General features: G+C 35.3%; 1 protein-coding gene across 1 annotated transcript; it reads left to right on the forward strand.

Annotated features, from left to right (window-relative positions):
* The first annotated feature begins 16,138 nt into the window (after positions 1-16,138).
* On the forward strand, positions 16,139-18,336 carry LOC133300060 (cytochrome P450 89A2-like). The gene has a single exon (XM_061499548.1). It carries the CDS (start codon positions 16,367-16,369, stop codon positions 17,930-17,932), a length of 1,566 nt encoding a protein of 521 aa, XP_061355532.1. The 5' UTR covers positions 16,139-16,366; the 3' UTR covers positions 17,933-18,336.
* Positions 18,337-19,175: the final 839 nt, after the last annotated feature.

Below are 19,175 nucleotides of genomic sequence, written 5' to 3' on the forward strand. Positions count from 1 at the left end.
ATATATGTGTGTTGTACCAAAGATTTTCTCATTTAGTATAAAGGTAAAGGATTTTTCCGGTCAATGGAGATAAGTTATCTCCAGTGAGCCCAAAACGACATCATTTTAGAACAGAAATCAAGGTGTTTTTGTAATTATATATTGCAGTGTTATTTTAGTCTTTATCATTATAATTTTTTAATCATATAAATTCAAAACAACGTCGTTTTGTGCTCACTGAAGATAACTTTATCTCTAAAGTTATCTCCAATGACTTTTCCCTCGGTATAATATACATAATAACTAGCTTTAAACGAGAAAACCTTTTGTTTTTTTTAGTAATTAAAAGGGGCTCAAGCCCAGAAAACACAAAAAAACAAACTACAAAAGGGTAGTGTCGATCTCTGAGAGAGATTCTAAACCAACAGGAGCCACAGACAAACAGATAAAAGGTTCCTGGAGGTTGATAGCAGCTTTGGCAATCGAGTCGGTCCTCGCGTTATAGGTATATCCATACTAAAGTGGGAAAGATTTTAGGACTTAATCGGAGCGTTTGGTCTATGAGAAATTTTTTTTTATTTGTTCGAAAATAATGTAACAGTCTCAAACCTTGTAGCATGGTATTGTCCGCTTTGCCCCGCGCACAAGCACCGTCGAGCTCACGGTTTTGTTTCTTGGGACACCCCACAAAAGACCTCACACTAGAAGAGGTATCTACACACCCTTATAAGGCATGCTTCGTTCCCCTCTCCAACCGATGTGGGACATTACATCCTCCCCACTGGAAATACAGCGTCCCCGTTGTACACATCGGTTCAGGGCCAGGCTCTGATACCAAATGTAACAGCCTCAAACCCTGTAGCATGATATTGTCCGCTTTGCCCCGCGCACAAGCACCGTCGAGCTCACGATTTTGTTTCTTGTGACACCCCACAAAAGGTCTCACACTAGAAGAGGTATCCACACCCTTATAAGGCATCCTTCGTTCCTCTCTCCAACCGATGTGGGACATTACATCCTCCCCCACTGGGAATACAGCGTCAAAATCTCAATTTTTAAAAATATGATTTTTATTACGATAATATCTGTAAATTTAAAATTTTAAAAATTTTAGTTTCCCGGATTTATCCGTATACCAAACGGCCCCTAAAAATAATTATAAAAGAAAGGACGGGTTAAAATAGAATTTTTTTCCTTTTTTTAATAAAAAGAAATACCGAATTTGATACTCTCGTTATATTAAAGAAATTTTCAATTTAGACGGGCATAAGGACGTGCCTCAACCATGACAATGTTAAAGGTTGTAAGTCTTTCAATAAACATTATTCCCAATTGGTTTTGTAATAGTAATATTGGGGTTTGTATCTATCATGCAATAGAAAAAAGAGAGAGTTTCTTACACATACAATATTTTGTGGGCGTCACATTTTTTGAAGTAAAAAAAAAAAAAAAACAACCTAAGGAACGAAATACGAATCTCTATAACATGACCACTTCATTTTTCCTACAACATAACTCTTATAAAACCCTAGCTAGTAATATAGTATATTTTCTTTCATGAATTTCCATAAGCCATGTGAGACCATGGTTTCAGTATTAATAAATAGAGTAAATACCTTTTTGGGTCTTTAATAAATTTCACGATGCCTATTTTAATCCTTAAAAAAAAAAGACCATTCGTGGTCCCTCGTAAATTCAAAGTAGGCTCGTGTTAGTCCTTCTATTAGTGGAGCTCGAGCGGCGTCAGTTTCGATGCTCACGTGTAACATTAAGTGTTTGACTCACATTCCATGTAGGATATAAAACGACGTCGTATTAGTTTTCCATGACAATATAACTTAAGTTGTTGTCTTCTTCTCTTCAGTATGTTTATTTCTGAAAATCCAATAACCCAACACACCCAAATCTAAATTGGTCATCTTCCCCGTAAGGAAAAAGACCAGAAAAAGTTTGTACCTTGTACCTGCACATCACCGTGCAACCCTTGCATCAACAACTATGGCATCGCTCGAATAATTGATCCATAGCCCAAACTGCAACCAAATCCTGCTACCCCTGTCCTTCTCCGCCATGCCTTCTGCCATGATTTCTCTTCCTCCCTCGTCCAAGATCCGAGCCCTTCTTACACCATCATCCCTCACGTGGCACAAAAAGGTCTTACCCTTACACTTCCACTCTCACTCCCTTCCCTACAATGTGGAATCTTGTTGTAGTCACTCACCAATACCAATTCATCACACGAGCCCAATAACTCCATGGCCACATCATCATATACTTGCCCTTTTTGCTTGTGGTGATATTATGTGTTAGTACATAGGTGTCCTACAGACAATTTGAGAGTCAGATGGACCCATGTACTTCTTTATTGTCCTGAATAAATTTTATGAATAAAAACATTCTTTATCTTGTTTCATATTGCATGTCTTAAATATTGAATATGAGTAATTGGATAAAGCTGTTGGAATGGAACAAGTGTCACATTGAGGATCTGTGATAGGGATCACGATCATGAGGGCTTAATGATACCACATGCCCATTGCCAGAAATATGTTCCTAGTCTAGAGATACCAATAATGGGCATTGGTGATCTAGGGTAAGACTAGCACTATTCAGCTACTTGCATGGAGATGCAAGGTAGAGTCCTCGTGAGCTATGGATATGGAGATGTCTTAGCTGACTCGTGGGTGAACCTATTGGAGAATAGCTCGCACTGAATTGACCCACAAAGAGACACTACAAGGAAATCTCACAAATAGTATCAATAGGTAATGTCTCTTATTATTTGGGTGTGTCTTTCCTTAGACCTAACATTGTTATATAGACCTATGCTTTGGAAGGCTTGCTTTGATTGTATACCTTGTCTACCTAAAACATGGAGACTCGTAGGTATACTATTGAGCATACCCTAAGGACTTAGGGCTAGTGTGACAAGCTGAAAGAATTCGTCAATCTTTGTGAGAGATTAGGTTATCCGTAGACCAGTGAAATCAGGATGATATTTACGAGACTCGAGAATCTATGCATAATAAAGAAGTCATGAGATGGCCCTCTCTTTAGAGTCCGTAAATGAAGATTCCATGTTTCAGCAAAAGCTAACTTTAGACCACATGGGTTGATACGTTTTCCTTGACCTAGGTCAATGGGACGGATAACTGAGATGAAAAGACAATTCACACGGTAACCAAATAGGTATAGCAGTATGATCATTCAATGAACTCAACTAGCTCTGGGATAACAAAGCATTGTCTTGAATTCTAGCATATGTGGTAAAGCCCACATATTGCGCCAAGAAAGGGTAAGTGGCATCATGCGCCAAGTTGGACTTGATCCATGATGTAACTTAATTAATTTAAATGTTAAATTTATAAAATTAATTTGAATTCTAATTTTGAATTTTGAATTTTAAATTTAAATAATTTGAATTCGAATTTCGAATTTGAAAATTGAAAATTGAAAATTAAAATTTAAATAAAATTAATTTAAATTCTAATTTTGAATTTTGGATTTAAAATTTGAATTTAAATATAGTCATTAAATTAGATTTAATTAAGATGGAGAAAATAAAGGAAAACAATCAATTAGATTGATTGAAAAACAATCAATTAGATTGATTGACTAAAATTAAGGAAACAATGAATTAGATTAATTAGTTGAAATTTGAGAAACCAATCAATTGGATTGATGGGATAAAATTAAGGAAACCAATTAATTAGATTAATTGACTATAATTGGGGAAACCAATCAATTGGATTGATTGGATAAAATTAAGAAAATTACCCAATAAGATTGAAATTTGATGAGGGCGCTAATTTGACTTAATCTTAGATTAATAAGGCGCCACATATATATAACCATTTTCATCGGAAGACTCGTGTTCTTTAAGTCTAAAGTATTGATCAAGAATGCATCTGATCAGGGACTTTAAACCCGTAACATGTCTATTGTAACCTGTCTATTGTATGATTTATGGGTTGAACACGATTGAGGGTAGATAAAGGTTGCTTCTTCCGCACAAATTTTTTTATTTTATTTTTATTTTTTTTCTTCCTTATATGTTCATGGCCTACAAAAGGCAACTAACATTCTCGATTTAAAAGTGAAGGCATGTTGTATCATGGAATTCTTTGATTTCTGGCTATGAAAAGCACTAGATGCTTTTGAAAGAAAAACTGAGCTGTGCAAGAGATAACTATTTTTTTACTCTTGATTGTGACATCCAATAACTATTGTTTTAGACTTTTAGGATTATCCGAAGCTCTATATGCATTATTGCCAGAGCAAACAGAGGAAGAGGCTAGTGGTGGCTCCATATTTTTTTCAGCAACTATCTGTCCTTTAGCACCACTTTCATCAGGAACTTGATTGGAAGATTGTTCAATCTTAATGGCACTCTCTTTGCAAGAAAATTCCAACTGTTTAGAAACTACAACATTTTGTTCAAGAAATTTTGGCAACAAAGTCAAATCAGTCTTGGATTGGTATACACCCGATTGCCATTACTTCTTTTATCAAATAGAGTAAAATTATTTGAGAGATGAAGGTCATTTTCCATGACCCCAGATAGTTCATGTAAAAAATGAGAACTATATTCATGTTGTAAAGAGGCATCCATTGTATAATCCAACCAAGGTATCACATGTTCATTTTGACTCAAATCCACTTCACGGGATGGCACTGACATTGGAATTTCATTTAGTCCAGAGTTTAAGGGTGTGTTTGAATGTTTTTTTTGTTTTTTTGTTTTTAAAAACTATTTTGAGAATGAAGTTTGAAAACTGATTTTGAGAGTAAAAAAATAATAAAACTTGTTTGAATATGATTAGTTTTAAAGTTATAAAGAAGATGTAGTTATTTACAAAAATGCCATTAATGAATTCTCATATTTACAAGATTGTCACAGCAAAATAATTAAAGAGTAAAAACTATTTTTGGTCCTCAGCAAATTTTATGATGTCCGTTTTAGTCCCTAGCAAATAAAAAGGCCCATCGTGGTCCTAAGAAATACAAAATGAATCCATTTTAGTCCTTTTGAGTACTAATATGGGCCTTTTTTGAAATTGTGAGGAACCACGATTTCAACTAAATTGGTCCATTTTGAATTTCTTAGGGACAACTTGCGGGTGGTGTTTTGCATTTAGCCGGCTAAATGGCAAAAGGGCAACCCACTAGCAGACCTAAATACCCTCATCTAAAGCGCGAATGTTTCATTTTCTTTATGGAGTTATATTAGTAATTTTATACCATTTATCCATCAATATTTTTTTCTCAACCTAACATAGGTTTCAAAAATTTTAAACAATTTGTTTGGTAATATTTTGCCCAACCAAACGACTTTATTTTTACTCTTTTATCAAATTCACTTTTCTTGTAGATCCCTTATAATTACATTTTCCGAGTCAACTAAAATCTTCACTTGATGCAAACAGCACCTTGGAGTGTTTGACAAGTATTCACATTCACATGTTTTTTGAGGAATATGAAGAAACCAATGTTACAAAATTCAGCTTGATTATCGATTCAGTCGCAAACCTAAATTATCACTGGTTTAATATGTGAATCAACTTCCAAGCATTGTATCACATGAATCAAATAAATATAAATAATATTTTAATAAAAAGATGTATTATATAAAATGAAATGCTAAATATATAAAATTCAAAATAAAACTGCGTAATATAATCATCTAATTGATAATATCATATATATATAGAGTTTTATTAATCTTATGTTAAAGAAGATAAGTTATCTTATGTCATAGAGATAAATTTGTGGGCTCCACCATCTGAAAAATAAAAAGAAAAGAAAAAATGTGGCACAGTTATCGAAGAATGTGTAAAAGAGAAAATTATCACATGTAACATAAGAGTAATTTTTCTATATATATATATATATATATATATATATATATATATATATATATATATATAGCAAACCATCAAATAATATAAGATTATGATAGATAGATCATTACCCTAAAATTCCTATAGATAGTCAGAAAGAAAGAACCTTCCAATCTATTTTTTTTTTTTTTTGGTAAAACCTTCCAATCCAATTTTATTATCCCATTTATTCTCTTTTTTTTAATTCTTTCTCACTTTTTCCTCTTGCTGCTTCGTAGTAATTACCGATGCACGCCTCGTGAGAAAGCATCTTTCCAACGATAAAACTGTCGATGCAACAGCGAGGAAAGTTTGTTGGACTTAAAAAAAGTTATAAAAAAAAGTATGGACAAAAATAATAAAAAGAATATCGATTTCGGTATTTTCGTCGCATTAACAAAATTTCCTTTTCTAACACTTTCTTGGGCACACTGCCGCTGAAATTTCAAAATTCAAATATAATCAACAAATTCGTATAAGCCCATAATCATAAAATTAAAAAGTATAATTGATATAAAAAAGTAAATACATTTTTAGTCCCTGGCAATATCTACGAAATCCTTTTCAGTCCCTGGCAATAAAAAAAGCACCAAATTGGTCCCTGAAAGTACAAGAAAAGGGCTACTCTACATATTTGGGAGTTGACATAGGACTAACATGACCCTTTTTTGTAATTTCAGGGACCAATTTGGTCCTTTTTTATTGTCAGGGACTAAAAAGGACTTCGTAGATATTGACAGAGACTAAAAAGGGTGTTTATTCTATAAAAAAAAACTAAAAACTAAAATAATTCATTGCTTTGTGATAAGACTGTTTGAGTTTCTCAAGAGAAAGTTCACTGTTTTAAGTCTTTAACCTTGAATCTACCAAAATATTGCATCATGAGTCAAGCACTCAAGTCCACCCTTAACCTCAGTAGACTTACTTTTACCGTGTGTGACCGGCCCTGATGTTCTCTTTTTCTAAAGGGAGAGAATCTTCACTGTTCAGAATAAAAAGAATCTTGGTTAACATTATTTAATGTCGTTACAGTATTCAATTAAAAAAATAATAAGAATTTGAGGGAAAGGAGTGAAAAGATAACAAGGTGGAGAAACAAAATTTGAAATTTTTTGTAAAACAATATATATGTTTAACCAATGGTGCAGCTCAGTTGGTTCCTTGGCGCTTAATTAGTGAGGTTGGACATGTGTTCGATTCCCGCTGAATGCATTCTTGGGAGAGGTCTGAACCTTTAGCCATCACTGACCCCCGCACTCCAGATTAGTCTCATAGCCGGCTCAAAAGAGTCGAAGCTTGTGGGGTTACCGGAGGGAGCCAACTCGCCTCAAAGAGATAATTAGGGTTGGGTAACTCCAAAATATATATATATATATATATGTTTCAAAAACAAAAGTTAAAAATTTGAAGGTGTGACAACTGATATATTTTCTCTATTCTAGTTTCCTTCGGTTTCACAAGACAGACATCCAATTATGGCCTAGTATTAAGAGTAGAATGAATTACCCAACATCAGTAAATATGGGGATTTAATGTGGTATGTGAATATTGTAAATAGCAGTTTCATAATGCAACATTCAGGGTTCAAATTTAAAACCAATGCTTATTTGCCAAGTTTTGTTTTGTGCACATAAACATCAATGGTGTGACAAAGGCAAGCAGCGTCGTACATTTTGAGGGTGACGGGGAAGAGTACTATTTGATGGTAAAGTGTCTCCAAAAAGAAAAAATATTGATGGTAAAGTAGATACGATACGACGATCACTGATTTGATGACTCGCTATGAATATTCGTTTTTGGGCAAAAAAAAAAATTAATTTATTATAATTTAAATAAAAAATTATGAATTTGCTACTGTTTTAAAATTATTTACACATTTATTAACTTTCAAATTGGACGTCACATATCACATCCCATGTAAACGCCACCTTCACGTGGGTCACGTTTAAATGGAGTGTGACTTGTGATGCCCAATTTGGGCGTAACACAAGCACAAATGATGCCCGCCTGGGGCTTGAATGGTAAAAAATATATCTATTTAAACCCTTATCACTTCACACACTCTTCACAACTCTTCTCTACCATCAATTTTTACTTTTACATACAAAATTATTATCTTATTCATAGTCTTTTTATTTTATTTGTTATTATATTTTAAAATGAGTTCACGTTCTGATTCTGTTCATGTTGTGTTATATTACAATGGTAGAAAAGTGGAAGACCGACGATGTGTAATTTTTGAAGGTGAAAAAAGGCCAACACGTATCAAACACAACTCAACAATTGATGAACTGTATCAGAGAATTCGTCAAAAGTTAACTCTTCAAGGTAACCAATCTATCACTCGTATCACCACAAGGATATGGCAATCTGAACAACGGGGAGGATTATATTTATAAACTTTTTATTTACAAACTACACTATGTACTCCTGAAAGAACACTAGGTTACACTATGTTCTCCCGGGAGTACATAGTATAATTTTCAAAAATTTATAAAAAAAATTTTGTAAACAGATCCTTCACCTTGAACAATATATTAGTTTGCAAGTGGTGGATGATGAAGGAGTCGAGTGATAATGGAAAAAAATTTCAATTAGTCATGGAAATATTTTTTGGAGTTGTATATGGATTTTGCCGGAGCAGAGGATGTTGTTTTACCGGTGAGGAAGTTGCTTTAAATTATCCACGTCGTGCATCAACAACTGCTGCTCATGCTTCTCCAGTTGTTAACATTTCTGGAGGAGATGAAAATGATCATATTTGGGTTATGCATGACGATTACGATGATGAAAATATCGCAATGGAAGAACGTCTTTTGGCCGAGGATGCTAGTGCTTCAGAAGGAGATGACGATGGTAATAAGCCTGCGTCTCAAATCCCAGTATACCATGACCCGGTGGAGTCTCAAATCCCGCAACTTAATGACATGGGCTCTGCACAATTAGCAGAACATCATGAAGGTATTTTAATGAATAACTCGTATGTGATTTAGGGTGTTTAAATAATGTATTTACAAGTTTTAGTTCATATATCCAGGTGATGATGTTGTTATTCCTTTTTGGAAAGGAATTCCACATTACACACATATTGATTGGAGTTATCGGAGCGAACAAGAATCATGTACTAATGATTCAGTTTCGGGATCGGGATCAATATAGGGTCCATGGCAATTGGGTGACAAGTTATTTGTGAACCAGAAATTTGCAACCAAAAAGGAGGTTCAAATGGCACTAAAGATCAACCTCATGAGGGAGCATCAAGATGCAATTGTAATTGAGAGCACGCCTACAAAGTTAAGCATGAAATGTTGTGCCATGATAAGGGTTGCCCGTGGCGAGTTAGGGCAATAAAATCAGTGTTTGGTGGAAATTAGAAGGTTACCAGATGGGGTGGAGATCACAATTGTTTGAATGACCACATTTCTTTGGACGAAGCTCCTGAGATCCTCCGAAGGGCAAAGCGCAGGCACGTCCTCCTCTGTTAACCAACAAGGGGCACGTCCTGCGCCTGCCCCAAATGAAGTAGCTCCCCCTTTCGTCCCCTATCCTTATCAAGAAAATGAGGTCATAGGGGGGATAGTGTTCTCTCTATACGAAAGCGCCTCTTAGCATCAAACTCTGAACCATCTGACCAAGCCACTAACTTGGCCCATCTTGATGCACAACACCGCTTCGAAGTCAAGGTGAATATCATTCGCCATATGGAGGTCCTTGATCCAAGTGGCGAAGAATTTTGCTATTTCAATTTTGCTAGTCCTTGGGAATAGCGTAGCGACGGATAATTCAGAATCAGAATAGTTCCAGCTCTATAGGATATGGGACAAATCCAAATGAAATGTTATTTTCTTTGTAAGAAAGAAGAATAAACTTCTATGAAATAAAAGAGTTCGCGGGAATTATCTTGATCGTCGGATAACATTTTTAATTAAATAGTAGCTATGTAGCACCGATACGACACGCGACACATGACACGACACGACACGACACTCCGACATGTCAATCCTAAAAAATTATGGATTTCAACACGTTGGGACACGTTTTAATATTAAATAATATTTTTAATTTATATAGTGTATATTTCATTTAAAATTTAATAATTTAACAAAAAAATGAAACTAAATTAATAATACCCATAAACACGTTATAAAGATGGAAGCTTTAATAAAAAAATAAGAACTGGGATGAGATAGAGATATAATATCAGATAGAGAGATCAAATCATATTAGAGAGAGATCAGAGACAAGGAGATACAACAAGAGCGTGATAGGAATTGACAATAATGATGCTGAGATGATCTCTTATCTACTTAAGGGGAAAAAGACAAAAAAAATAAAATTGATATGATCAGGTGGAAGCTTTATTAATATATTTTAAATTTTTTAAAAAAAAATTTAAAATATATTAATAAAGCTTCCACCACGAAAATGCCATTTGACCGTGTCGGACACAGTCAAATTCGCGTGTCGGAATGGCCAACGTGTCGGAAAAAGTTAACCGCGTGTCCGACACCGTGTCGGAGCGTGTCAGACACGACTCTCCCTGTTTTTACAAGTGTTCGTGTTTCCTTGAATAGTAGTATAAAATGTATCAGTCTTTGCGAAGCTCGTCCTAGGTACGCTTTTACGTTATTGTGCGATGAAAAATCATGTTAATGCTACTTATGTTAGTCTTAATGTGTACGTCACGACTTCGTTGCTAGGGATGATAAAGGAAGAACCATCTGTCTCAATTGCACTAATTCAAGAAAGGATCACCTCTAACTATGGATTCAAAGTTTCGTATAGAAAGGCACGGTATGCGAAACAGAAAGCAATTGCAATTATGTATAATGATGGGAGGAATCGTATGCTTTTTTGCCCATGTGGTGAGAATACTTGTTTCGCTTTTTACCAGGTTCTTTTTATCATATTCAAACAAATGATTATTATATGGAGCATGAAATTGTTCCTGAAAATTGCATATTTCATCGTATCTTCTGGATGTTTAGACAGTGTTGCAAGGCTTTCAATTTTTCCAAAGCAGTGATACAGATTGATGGCACTCACTTATATGGCAAGTACACAAGAAAATATTTGGTTGCCACGGCTCAAGATGGAAATGACGAATGTTTACCACTTGCGTTTGCCATCATTGAAGGTGAGGCCTATGACTATTTTCTTGTTAAAATTCGTGCTCATGTTACACAAATGTCAAATATATGCCTCATTTCAGATCACATCGTAGCATAATATCTGTTGTGGAGAATAACCGTAATTGGCAGCCACCAAATGCACATCACGTGTTTTGCCTTCGTCGTATTACTAGCAATTTTAATCAAAAGTTCAGGAATGAGAGGTTGAAGAGGATATTAAAGAATTTAGGTATTTTTGCCTCAATCTTAAATTCATTTTTTATGCATACAGTACTTCAAATTTATATATTTAACATTCTGTTCAGGTTATACCCCGTCAATGGTGGATTTTGAAAGAGGTTTTGCACGATTCCGTGAAGCTAGTCCTCAGGTTGCAGAGTGGATTGATGTCATCCCTAAGGAAAAGTGGACGCGTGCATATGATGTTGAAGGACGCAAATATGGGCATATGGCAACTAACTTAGCAGAATCTGTAAACATGGAGTTAAAAAGGGCAAGAAATATGCCAATAACTGCTCTGATTAAGCACACATACAACAAATTGGTTCATTATTTTGTTAGTAGGGGTCAAGCAGCTGCTTCACAACTTCAATCTGCACATTGTCATTGAAAAAATGTAGTTGAACTGCTGAAGCACAATGAACATCTAGCTACAGGACACCATGTGCGTGCATTTAACATTGATCAAACAATATTTGAGGTTGACGAGGGATGGGATAGGTCTTATTCTGTCAATCTGCCAGTGAGGTTCTGTCAATGTGGAAAGTTTAAGGCCTTCAAATACCAGTGTATTCACGCTGCAGCTGCTGCTTTAAGTGTTTGTTAGGATCCTTTCCAATATGTGGATGATGTATTCTTGACAAGTAACTTGGTTCAGACATATTCATTTCCATGGCAGCCAATTGGTAATGAGGAAGCTATTCCACCAAGTGCAGGTCCAATGCTTATACCTGGCACTTCTATGCTATGTGCAAAAGGTCGTCCAAAGGTCGTAAGTAAATAATCTTAATTCATAGGTCACTACAACATTCCTAAGTCACTACAAAATTTCTAAGTCACTTGATATTTCTTGGTCACTAACAGTTTTCTAAGTCACTAATAAATTTGTAATTCATTAACATATTCCTAATCTATTACTGTAATTTAAACTTATAGATAGCAGGTATTAAAATCTTACTTTTTTTACAGAGCTTCGCTAACCAATTTTCCACAAAAGGTAGATAGCACAAGCGTATTAGAGAGAAGTTAAAGAGAGAGAGTAAAATGGTAAAAATGGAAAATTTGAGGTATTTATAGGTTGCAGTGGATCATGCCTGGTCTGGGTGTCACTGGTCATGCCTGGTTTGGGCGTGACCCCTGCAGCCCAATCAGGGCGTGACACACTGCAACACATGCGTAATCAATTTCAAAATAGCAATAAATTCATAAATTTTTATTAAAAATACAATAAATTAATTTTTCCCCTCGCTTTTGCTACTCTCTTTAGAACCCCATCAATTAGTTGTTGGTGATACTTGCTCGAGGATTTTCGATGAAACGTTGCTTAAGCCTGAGAAGTCTCAATCGCTAAGTGGAGGTAAGGTCTGTTGAGATATTTAAGTGTGATGAGTCCCACATTGGTTGGTAATGAGCTAAGTGAAGAGTATATAAGTGAAAGGACCCATGAACCCAATGCCTTAAGATTTTGGGTTGAGACATGGTGTCGGATCCACTTGCTACGGTTGGTGTAGCCTTAGCTCATTGATGGTGGTTCCCCGCCACGGGCTTCCCCTGGACCTGCTTGACATTGGAGTTTGAGAGAACGAATTTCCCAACAGTGGTATCAGAGCCGGATTGGGCTCGAGCTAGCCTATTGATTGGCTAGGAGGCGGGTCGAGTACTTTGCGCTTCGGGTACTCGGTTGAGGGGGAACATACCTATGGTGGGTTACACACTTGAGGGGGAGATTGTTGAGATATTCAAGTGTGATGAGTCCCACATTGGTTGGTAATGAGCTAAGTGAAGAGTATATAAGTGAAAGGACCCATGAACCCAATGCCTTAAGGTTTTGGGTTGAGACATGGTGTCGGATCCACTTGCTACGGTTGGTGTAGCCTTAGCTCATTGGTGGTGGTTCCCCGCCACGGGCTTCCCCTGGACCCGCTTGACATTGGAGTTTGAGGGAACAAATTTCCCAACAAGATCAAGGTAGATGACATTAGTGGAGTTTTGTAGAAGAACAGATTTTAAAATTGTGATTGAAAATTCGATTTACTCACAATCGATACCAAAATTGTAAAAAATTTCTCGAGAAAGTTCCTGATTCATATTTACAAAGAAAAATTCTATCTTAAAATATCATCAAATATGTGGTATTTTGAAAATTTTATATAATGGAAATATTTGATAATTTTTTGAGATATAATTAACCTCAATTCATGTTACCGGTAATATCTTATAATCAATAAAATATAGTATCAAGAAATTAACCTAATATTTCTAGAATAATTTTTACATATCATATATATTTTTAATAATATTCTTTAAAAAATTTATTTATTTTTACTTTATTTTTAGAAATCATAATTTCTAAATATGTTTTTGAGTAAATATCTTTTTTGGTCCTCAGCAAATTTCACGACGCCCGATTTAGTCCCCAGCAAATAAAAAGGTTCATCGTGGTTCCTAAAAAATTCAAAATGGATCCATTTTAGTCTTTTTAGGGACTAATATCGATCTTTTTTGAATTTGTGAAGTACTAAAATTTCAACTAAATGGGTCTATCTTGAATTTCTTAAGAATCACGATGAATATTTTTATTTGTTAGGAACTAAAATAGGCATCGTAAGATTTGCTGAGGATAAAAATAATATTTACTCTTGTTTTTTTTCTTTTACCAAACGCCACCGTAATAAATGTTGAGCTTTTGCAAAGCGTGGAGAAGATAAGAGAAGAAATGGCCAAATGAGACGTAAAATAAAGGAGTGGTCTTTAAGTTAAAGAATCAAATGACGTAAAGAAAGAGTGTCACTGTCGCCCGAGTAAAACATATTACATCATAAATAATGGGCTTTATGTCTGTGAGAGACTTTGAATTTTTTGCAGACAAAAACAAATTGTGGCTCACCATTTAAAAAAAAAAAAAAACGAAAGATAAGAAACAGATTTCGGTGAGTCAACGGCGGGAGAAGATAAACTATTCTCCCAAATAATAATTCCATTATTTGAGTTGATTGACTTGATTCAACGAAAAAGTGATTATTATCATAAATTACAAAAATGACAGTATAATAAACAAATTAAATTTGGAAGTAACGTTGTAACTTGTAACATTAAAAAATGATATCATAGCAACATCTTAAATGAATTAAATTTGGAACGGACACTACGTACGCAAATTACTAGTATTAAATAAAATAACGCTGATAGGATGCGTGAGGCGTCAATGTTTTTTTTTTTTTATAAACGACATAAGGAAATAATTTGGTTCGAGGAGAATTTATGATTAAGATTTAAATCTCTCTCGAAAATAATACTCGAGAGGATTAAACATGTTTTTATCGCTATATGCTCATTTAGCTCTCATGCATCACTTAAATAATTATCATTTGATATGAGACATCAATGTTAATAAGCTTTATAAATACATTTGTTTGGTAGTAGGATACAAACTCAGTTGGCAACAAGGTCAAATAAAGTGGGGAGAGAATTTAAATTTGATTCATATCAAATAAGAGAGTTAATGCCATATAATTTTGATCTTAAAAGGTTAAGTTTGTGTTTTTTTTTGTATAACCTGGAGTATCTCCATACAACTTCCTCCGGTCACCTTGTCTTCAAAGTACGACCCTGAAGGCTAGCCCCTCATTGGAACAGCTGGTGCACTCGCTACCAGAGAAATGATGAGACTAATGGAAGACACATCCTATGGGCCCCAAAGATTTTTCAAGAATTTGCTTGAGGCAAAGTTTGAACCCCTGACTCAAGCAAACTCTTGGAAGCTCAGTTGCCAACTGAGCTATCCTTAGGGATTAAGTATGTGTTTAAATATATCAGTCTGACTTAACCTGTTACCTATTGTGATATAATTATCAGCATATGACTTGATTTATTTATAAAAAATAAGACAACAAAAATCTTTTCAAACAGAATATACAATCAACATCACTAATAATTCTACAAAGATTTATAAATTTAATATATATTCAAATAGCATAATATAGAACAAATTATTCAAAAAATCTATTTAACTAATGAAATAGGTTAAGGAGAGAGAGAACTATTATGACTAATATAAAAAATACAAAATTAAAATAAAAGTTAGTATATTAAGTCAAAAATCTAAGATATTCTAAGGATGGACTTTTGAATTAAAGTCTAAAATATTTATATTAAACGAATTTTTATATAAATTTAAATCTAATTTCAATAATTAATATTAAATATATAAATTCAGACTTTCACAAGTAGAGTTAAAGTTCAGACCCTTCATTTACCAAAAAAAAACCCTTCATTTAATACTCCTACCATCAAATATATTTTTGAAAAGCGAGAAAGAACTTTAACTGGAATAATAGCTTAAAGAGTTAAAGGTGGAGAGAAGATAAGGGAGACTTACTCCAAAAAAGTAATTATCTTCGTACAAAAAAGGGGAATAATTTTATAGAAAAAATATTTGTCTTTCTAAATTATATAATTTGTATTATTTCACTTTCACAAAGAAGTGAAATTTACACTTTTATTTTTTTGTTTATTCTCCCTCCTTCATGCTCTATCTTTTTCTATTACTTAGAATGACACAATTTTACATCTTCTAAAATAACATATAATTTATTTACAAAAAAAAAAAAACATATAATTTTTCCTAATTTTATCAAGAAGAAAAGTATTCTTCCGCTAAGATACATAAAAAAAATTTAACATTTTTTTAAAAAAAGGTGATGGGCCCCACGTATTACTCTATAGTCTATATGCAGGAAACGGGACAATTCTATAACTGAAGAATTGATTACCCCCCAAAAAAGTATACAAATTGAATGACTTACAATAAACGGCAAATAATGAAGATAAGGTGAGGTTCATTAGTGTGGTGCTGGCGAAGTAACAAAATACAAGTATTGCTCAAATTTGTCAACACGCCCATGATATTTTGAAGGAGTTGTTTTTCTTTTTCCATGCCAATCAATCCCAATTCCCTGCCACAAGTCCGCAACACCACCACAATCCCAATTCCCTGATTTCGCATGCGATGACGTCAACTTTTGCCTTCCCATTGTACCCGACACATTCATTGCCCATTTCTTATAACTACTTTTATTTCCTGCTCTTTCCTTTTTTACAAGACACTAAGTTGAGCATCATCGCACGCTCAGTCTCGCAATCTGTTAACATTATCAAATGGAAACCTGGTTCTTCATCCTAGTCTCTCTCTGTTTCTGTGTGCTCATCAGGGCCATCCTCTCCCTTTACTCATCCACCACCACCACCAACAACAACAACAACATTAACAAAACAAAGAGCATTAAAATCCCACCTGGCCCTCGTCACATCCCCATCATCACAAGCATCACATGGCTCGTAAAATCATTCTCAGAACTAGAACCTATTCTTCGAGGCCTTCACGCTAAATACGGTCCCATCATCACTCTCCGCATTGGTTCTCTTCCATCCATATTCATCCGCGATCGAACCCTCGCCCACCACGCTTTAATCCAAAACGGTTCTCTCTTCTCCGACCGCCCCAAAGCTCTTCCCACTGCTAAAGTCTTCACCAGCGAACAACATAACATCAGCTCCGCCTCCTACGGCCCCACGTGGCGCATCCTCCGCCGCAACCTTACCTCCGAGATACTTCACCACTCTCGGGTCAAATCCTTTTCCAGTACCCGCAAGTGGGTCCTGGAAACCCTCCTCACCCGATTAAAATTTGATTCGGAATCAAGCGATTCCATACGGGTCATCGACCACTTTCAATACGCCATGTTCTGCTTGCTCGTGTTCATGTGTTTCGGTGAAAGAGTTGACGATGAGAAAGTCAAAGACATCGAGCGTGTCCTGCGCCAACTACTTCTCAGCTTTAGCAGATTCAACATCCTAAATTTCTGGCCAAAAGTCACTGCGATTTTGTTCCGCAAACGTTGGGAGGAGTTGTTTCGGGTTCGTAAGGAGCTAGAAGATGTGTTGGTTCCGTTGATAAGAGCGAGGAAGCAAGCTAAGGAGGGTAGAGTGAGCGATGACTCAAACTCTGTCGTTTCGTATGTGGATACTTTGTTGGATTTGGAATTGCCTGAGGAGAAACGCAAGCTGCATGAAGGGGAAATTGTTACCGTATGTTCCGAGTTTATGAATGCTGGCACAGACACAACTTCCACTGCGTTGCAGTGGATTATGGCGAATTTGGTGAAGTACCCTCATGTTCAACAGAAGCTTGTGGAGGAGATTAAGGAGGTGGTGGGTGATAGAGAGGATAAGGAAGTGACAGAGGAAGATTTGGAGAAGATGGGGTATCTCAAAGCTGTGATTTTGGAAGGGTTGAGGCGTCACCCACCGGGGCACTTTGTGTTGCCACATGCTGTGACTGAGGATGTTGTTTTGAATGGTTATTTGGTGCCTAAGAATGGGACTGTGAATTTTATGGTGGCAGAGATGGGGTGGGACCCTGAGGTTTGGGAAGATCCCATGGAGTTTAAGCCAGAGAGATTCTTGAACCAGAACGAGGCTCAAGTTGAGGCTTTTGATATTACTGGAAGCAAAGAGATCAAGATGATGCCGTTTGGAGCAGGGAGGAGGATTTGTCCTGGCTATAATGTAGCAATGCTCCATTTAGAATACTTTGTGGCCAATTTGGTTTGGAGTTTTGATTGGAAGGTTTCGGAAGGAGGTCATGTTGATTTGACTGAAAAACAGGAATTCACTGTGGTCATGAAAAATCCTTTGCAGGTTCATATTTCTCCAAGGATCTGATTATCTAAACTATCTGTTGATAATAGGTTGGAAAATAAATCCATATAGTTGGCAGAGATAGATAGATGCTTTAGTTGTTAAAATTCTCTTGAATTTAAACTTCTATGGATTAATGTATTTGAATTTAAAAAATGGGATGAATATGTAATTTGATATAATTTTGTGAAGTTCATATATACAATTATGTAGTCAATTATGAATTTAAGGATCACAATGTAAATATGTTTATTAAGTTTGAACTCACTTGTTAAGTGTGCTGGGTTGTGGTGTTAAGAAGTTGAAGCTAAAGTTACAGTTATATAAGTGTATTATCCCTTCTGCACTCTTTATCAGATCTGTATATTGTTCCCATAATGTTCTAATATATAGAAATGTGTCTATAAAAGCCAATAACAAAAGGCAAGGAACTGAATTCGTCTATGCTGTGTTACTGCTGGTTATCCTCACTTGTCTGCCGAACGAGATACTATAGATGCCCAGCAGCATGTGTACAAATACGCGCGTTAGCGCATCATGACCACTCACAAGTTAGCTGTTTTCTTTTTGGACCTCATGAACGTTATATAATATTTATGAATTTTTTAAATTCTATTAGCGATCTATAGTTTCAAATTAATAATGGGACAGACCGACAGAGTGACAGACACATGATAAGATCATATATATTCATCTAGAAAGACGTAGGGTTATTCCGGATTGATTATTTTAGATAAGAATGCTTGAATCAATTTTGTACTGTTTCATCTATATGAAGACGTTCTCTTATAAATGAACAGAACAACAGAATACTTCCCAAATCTATCAATTTTTATCTTTGTTCAGGACTCTAGAAGTATGCCACTGTGGATGTAGCTGTAGTTCAAGTGGGAAAGGTGGTGTGAATAGGGAGGTAGGTATTTCTGTTAATTGAAGAATTATTCCCCGTAGACCATAGTTATTGGTGTAGTAATGACTCAGTTAAATCCGAAATTTTGATAGTCACAAACTCAAAATTGGATTATTATTTTTATCATAATTCATTCCGTAAATATTATTGCTATGCAACCAACCCTCATAAAATCTTAACATGTTCTCTCATGTAAGAGTTTTTTTCTTTTTGTTCAAAACATGAATAATGCAAAGACTCGTCTTTTATTTTTGATTATTTGTGTTTAAAATCAACTTTTTATTTAATAAATAGGATGGTAAGGCCACTTGAACATCGTGTTGTGCAACCATTTCTCTCAAAATTCTCCCAAAAGAT

The sequence above is a fragment of the Gastrolobium bilobum genome, unplaced genomic scaffold (genome assembly GCF_033153095.1).
Source record: "Gastrolobium bilobum isolate Gb01-03AN ecotype WA unplaced genomic scaffold, APGP_CSIRO_Gbil_v1 utg14654, whole genome shotgun sequence".
Classification (NCBI taxonomy): Eukaryota; Viridiplantae; Streptophyta; class Magnoliopsida; order Fabales; family Fabaceae; genus Gastrolobium; species Gastrolobium bilobum.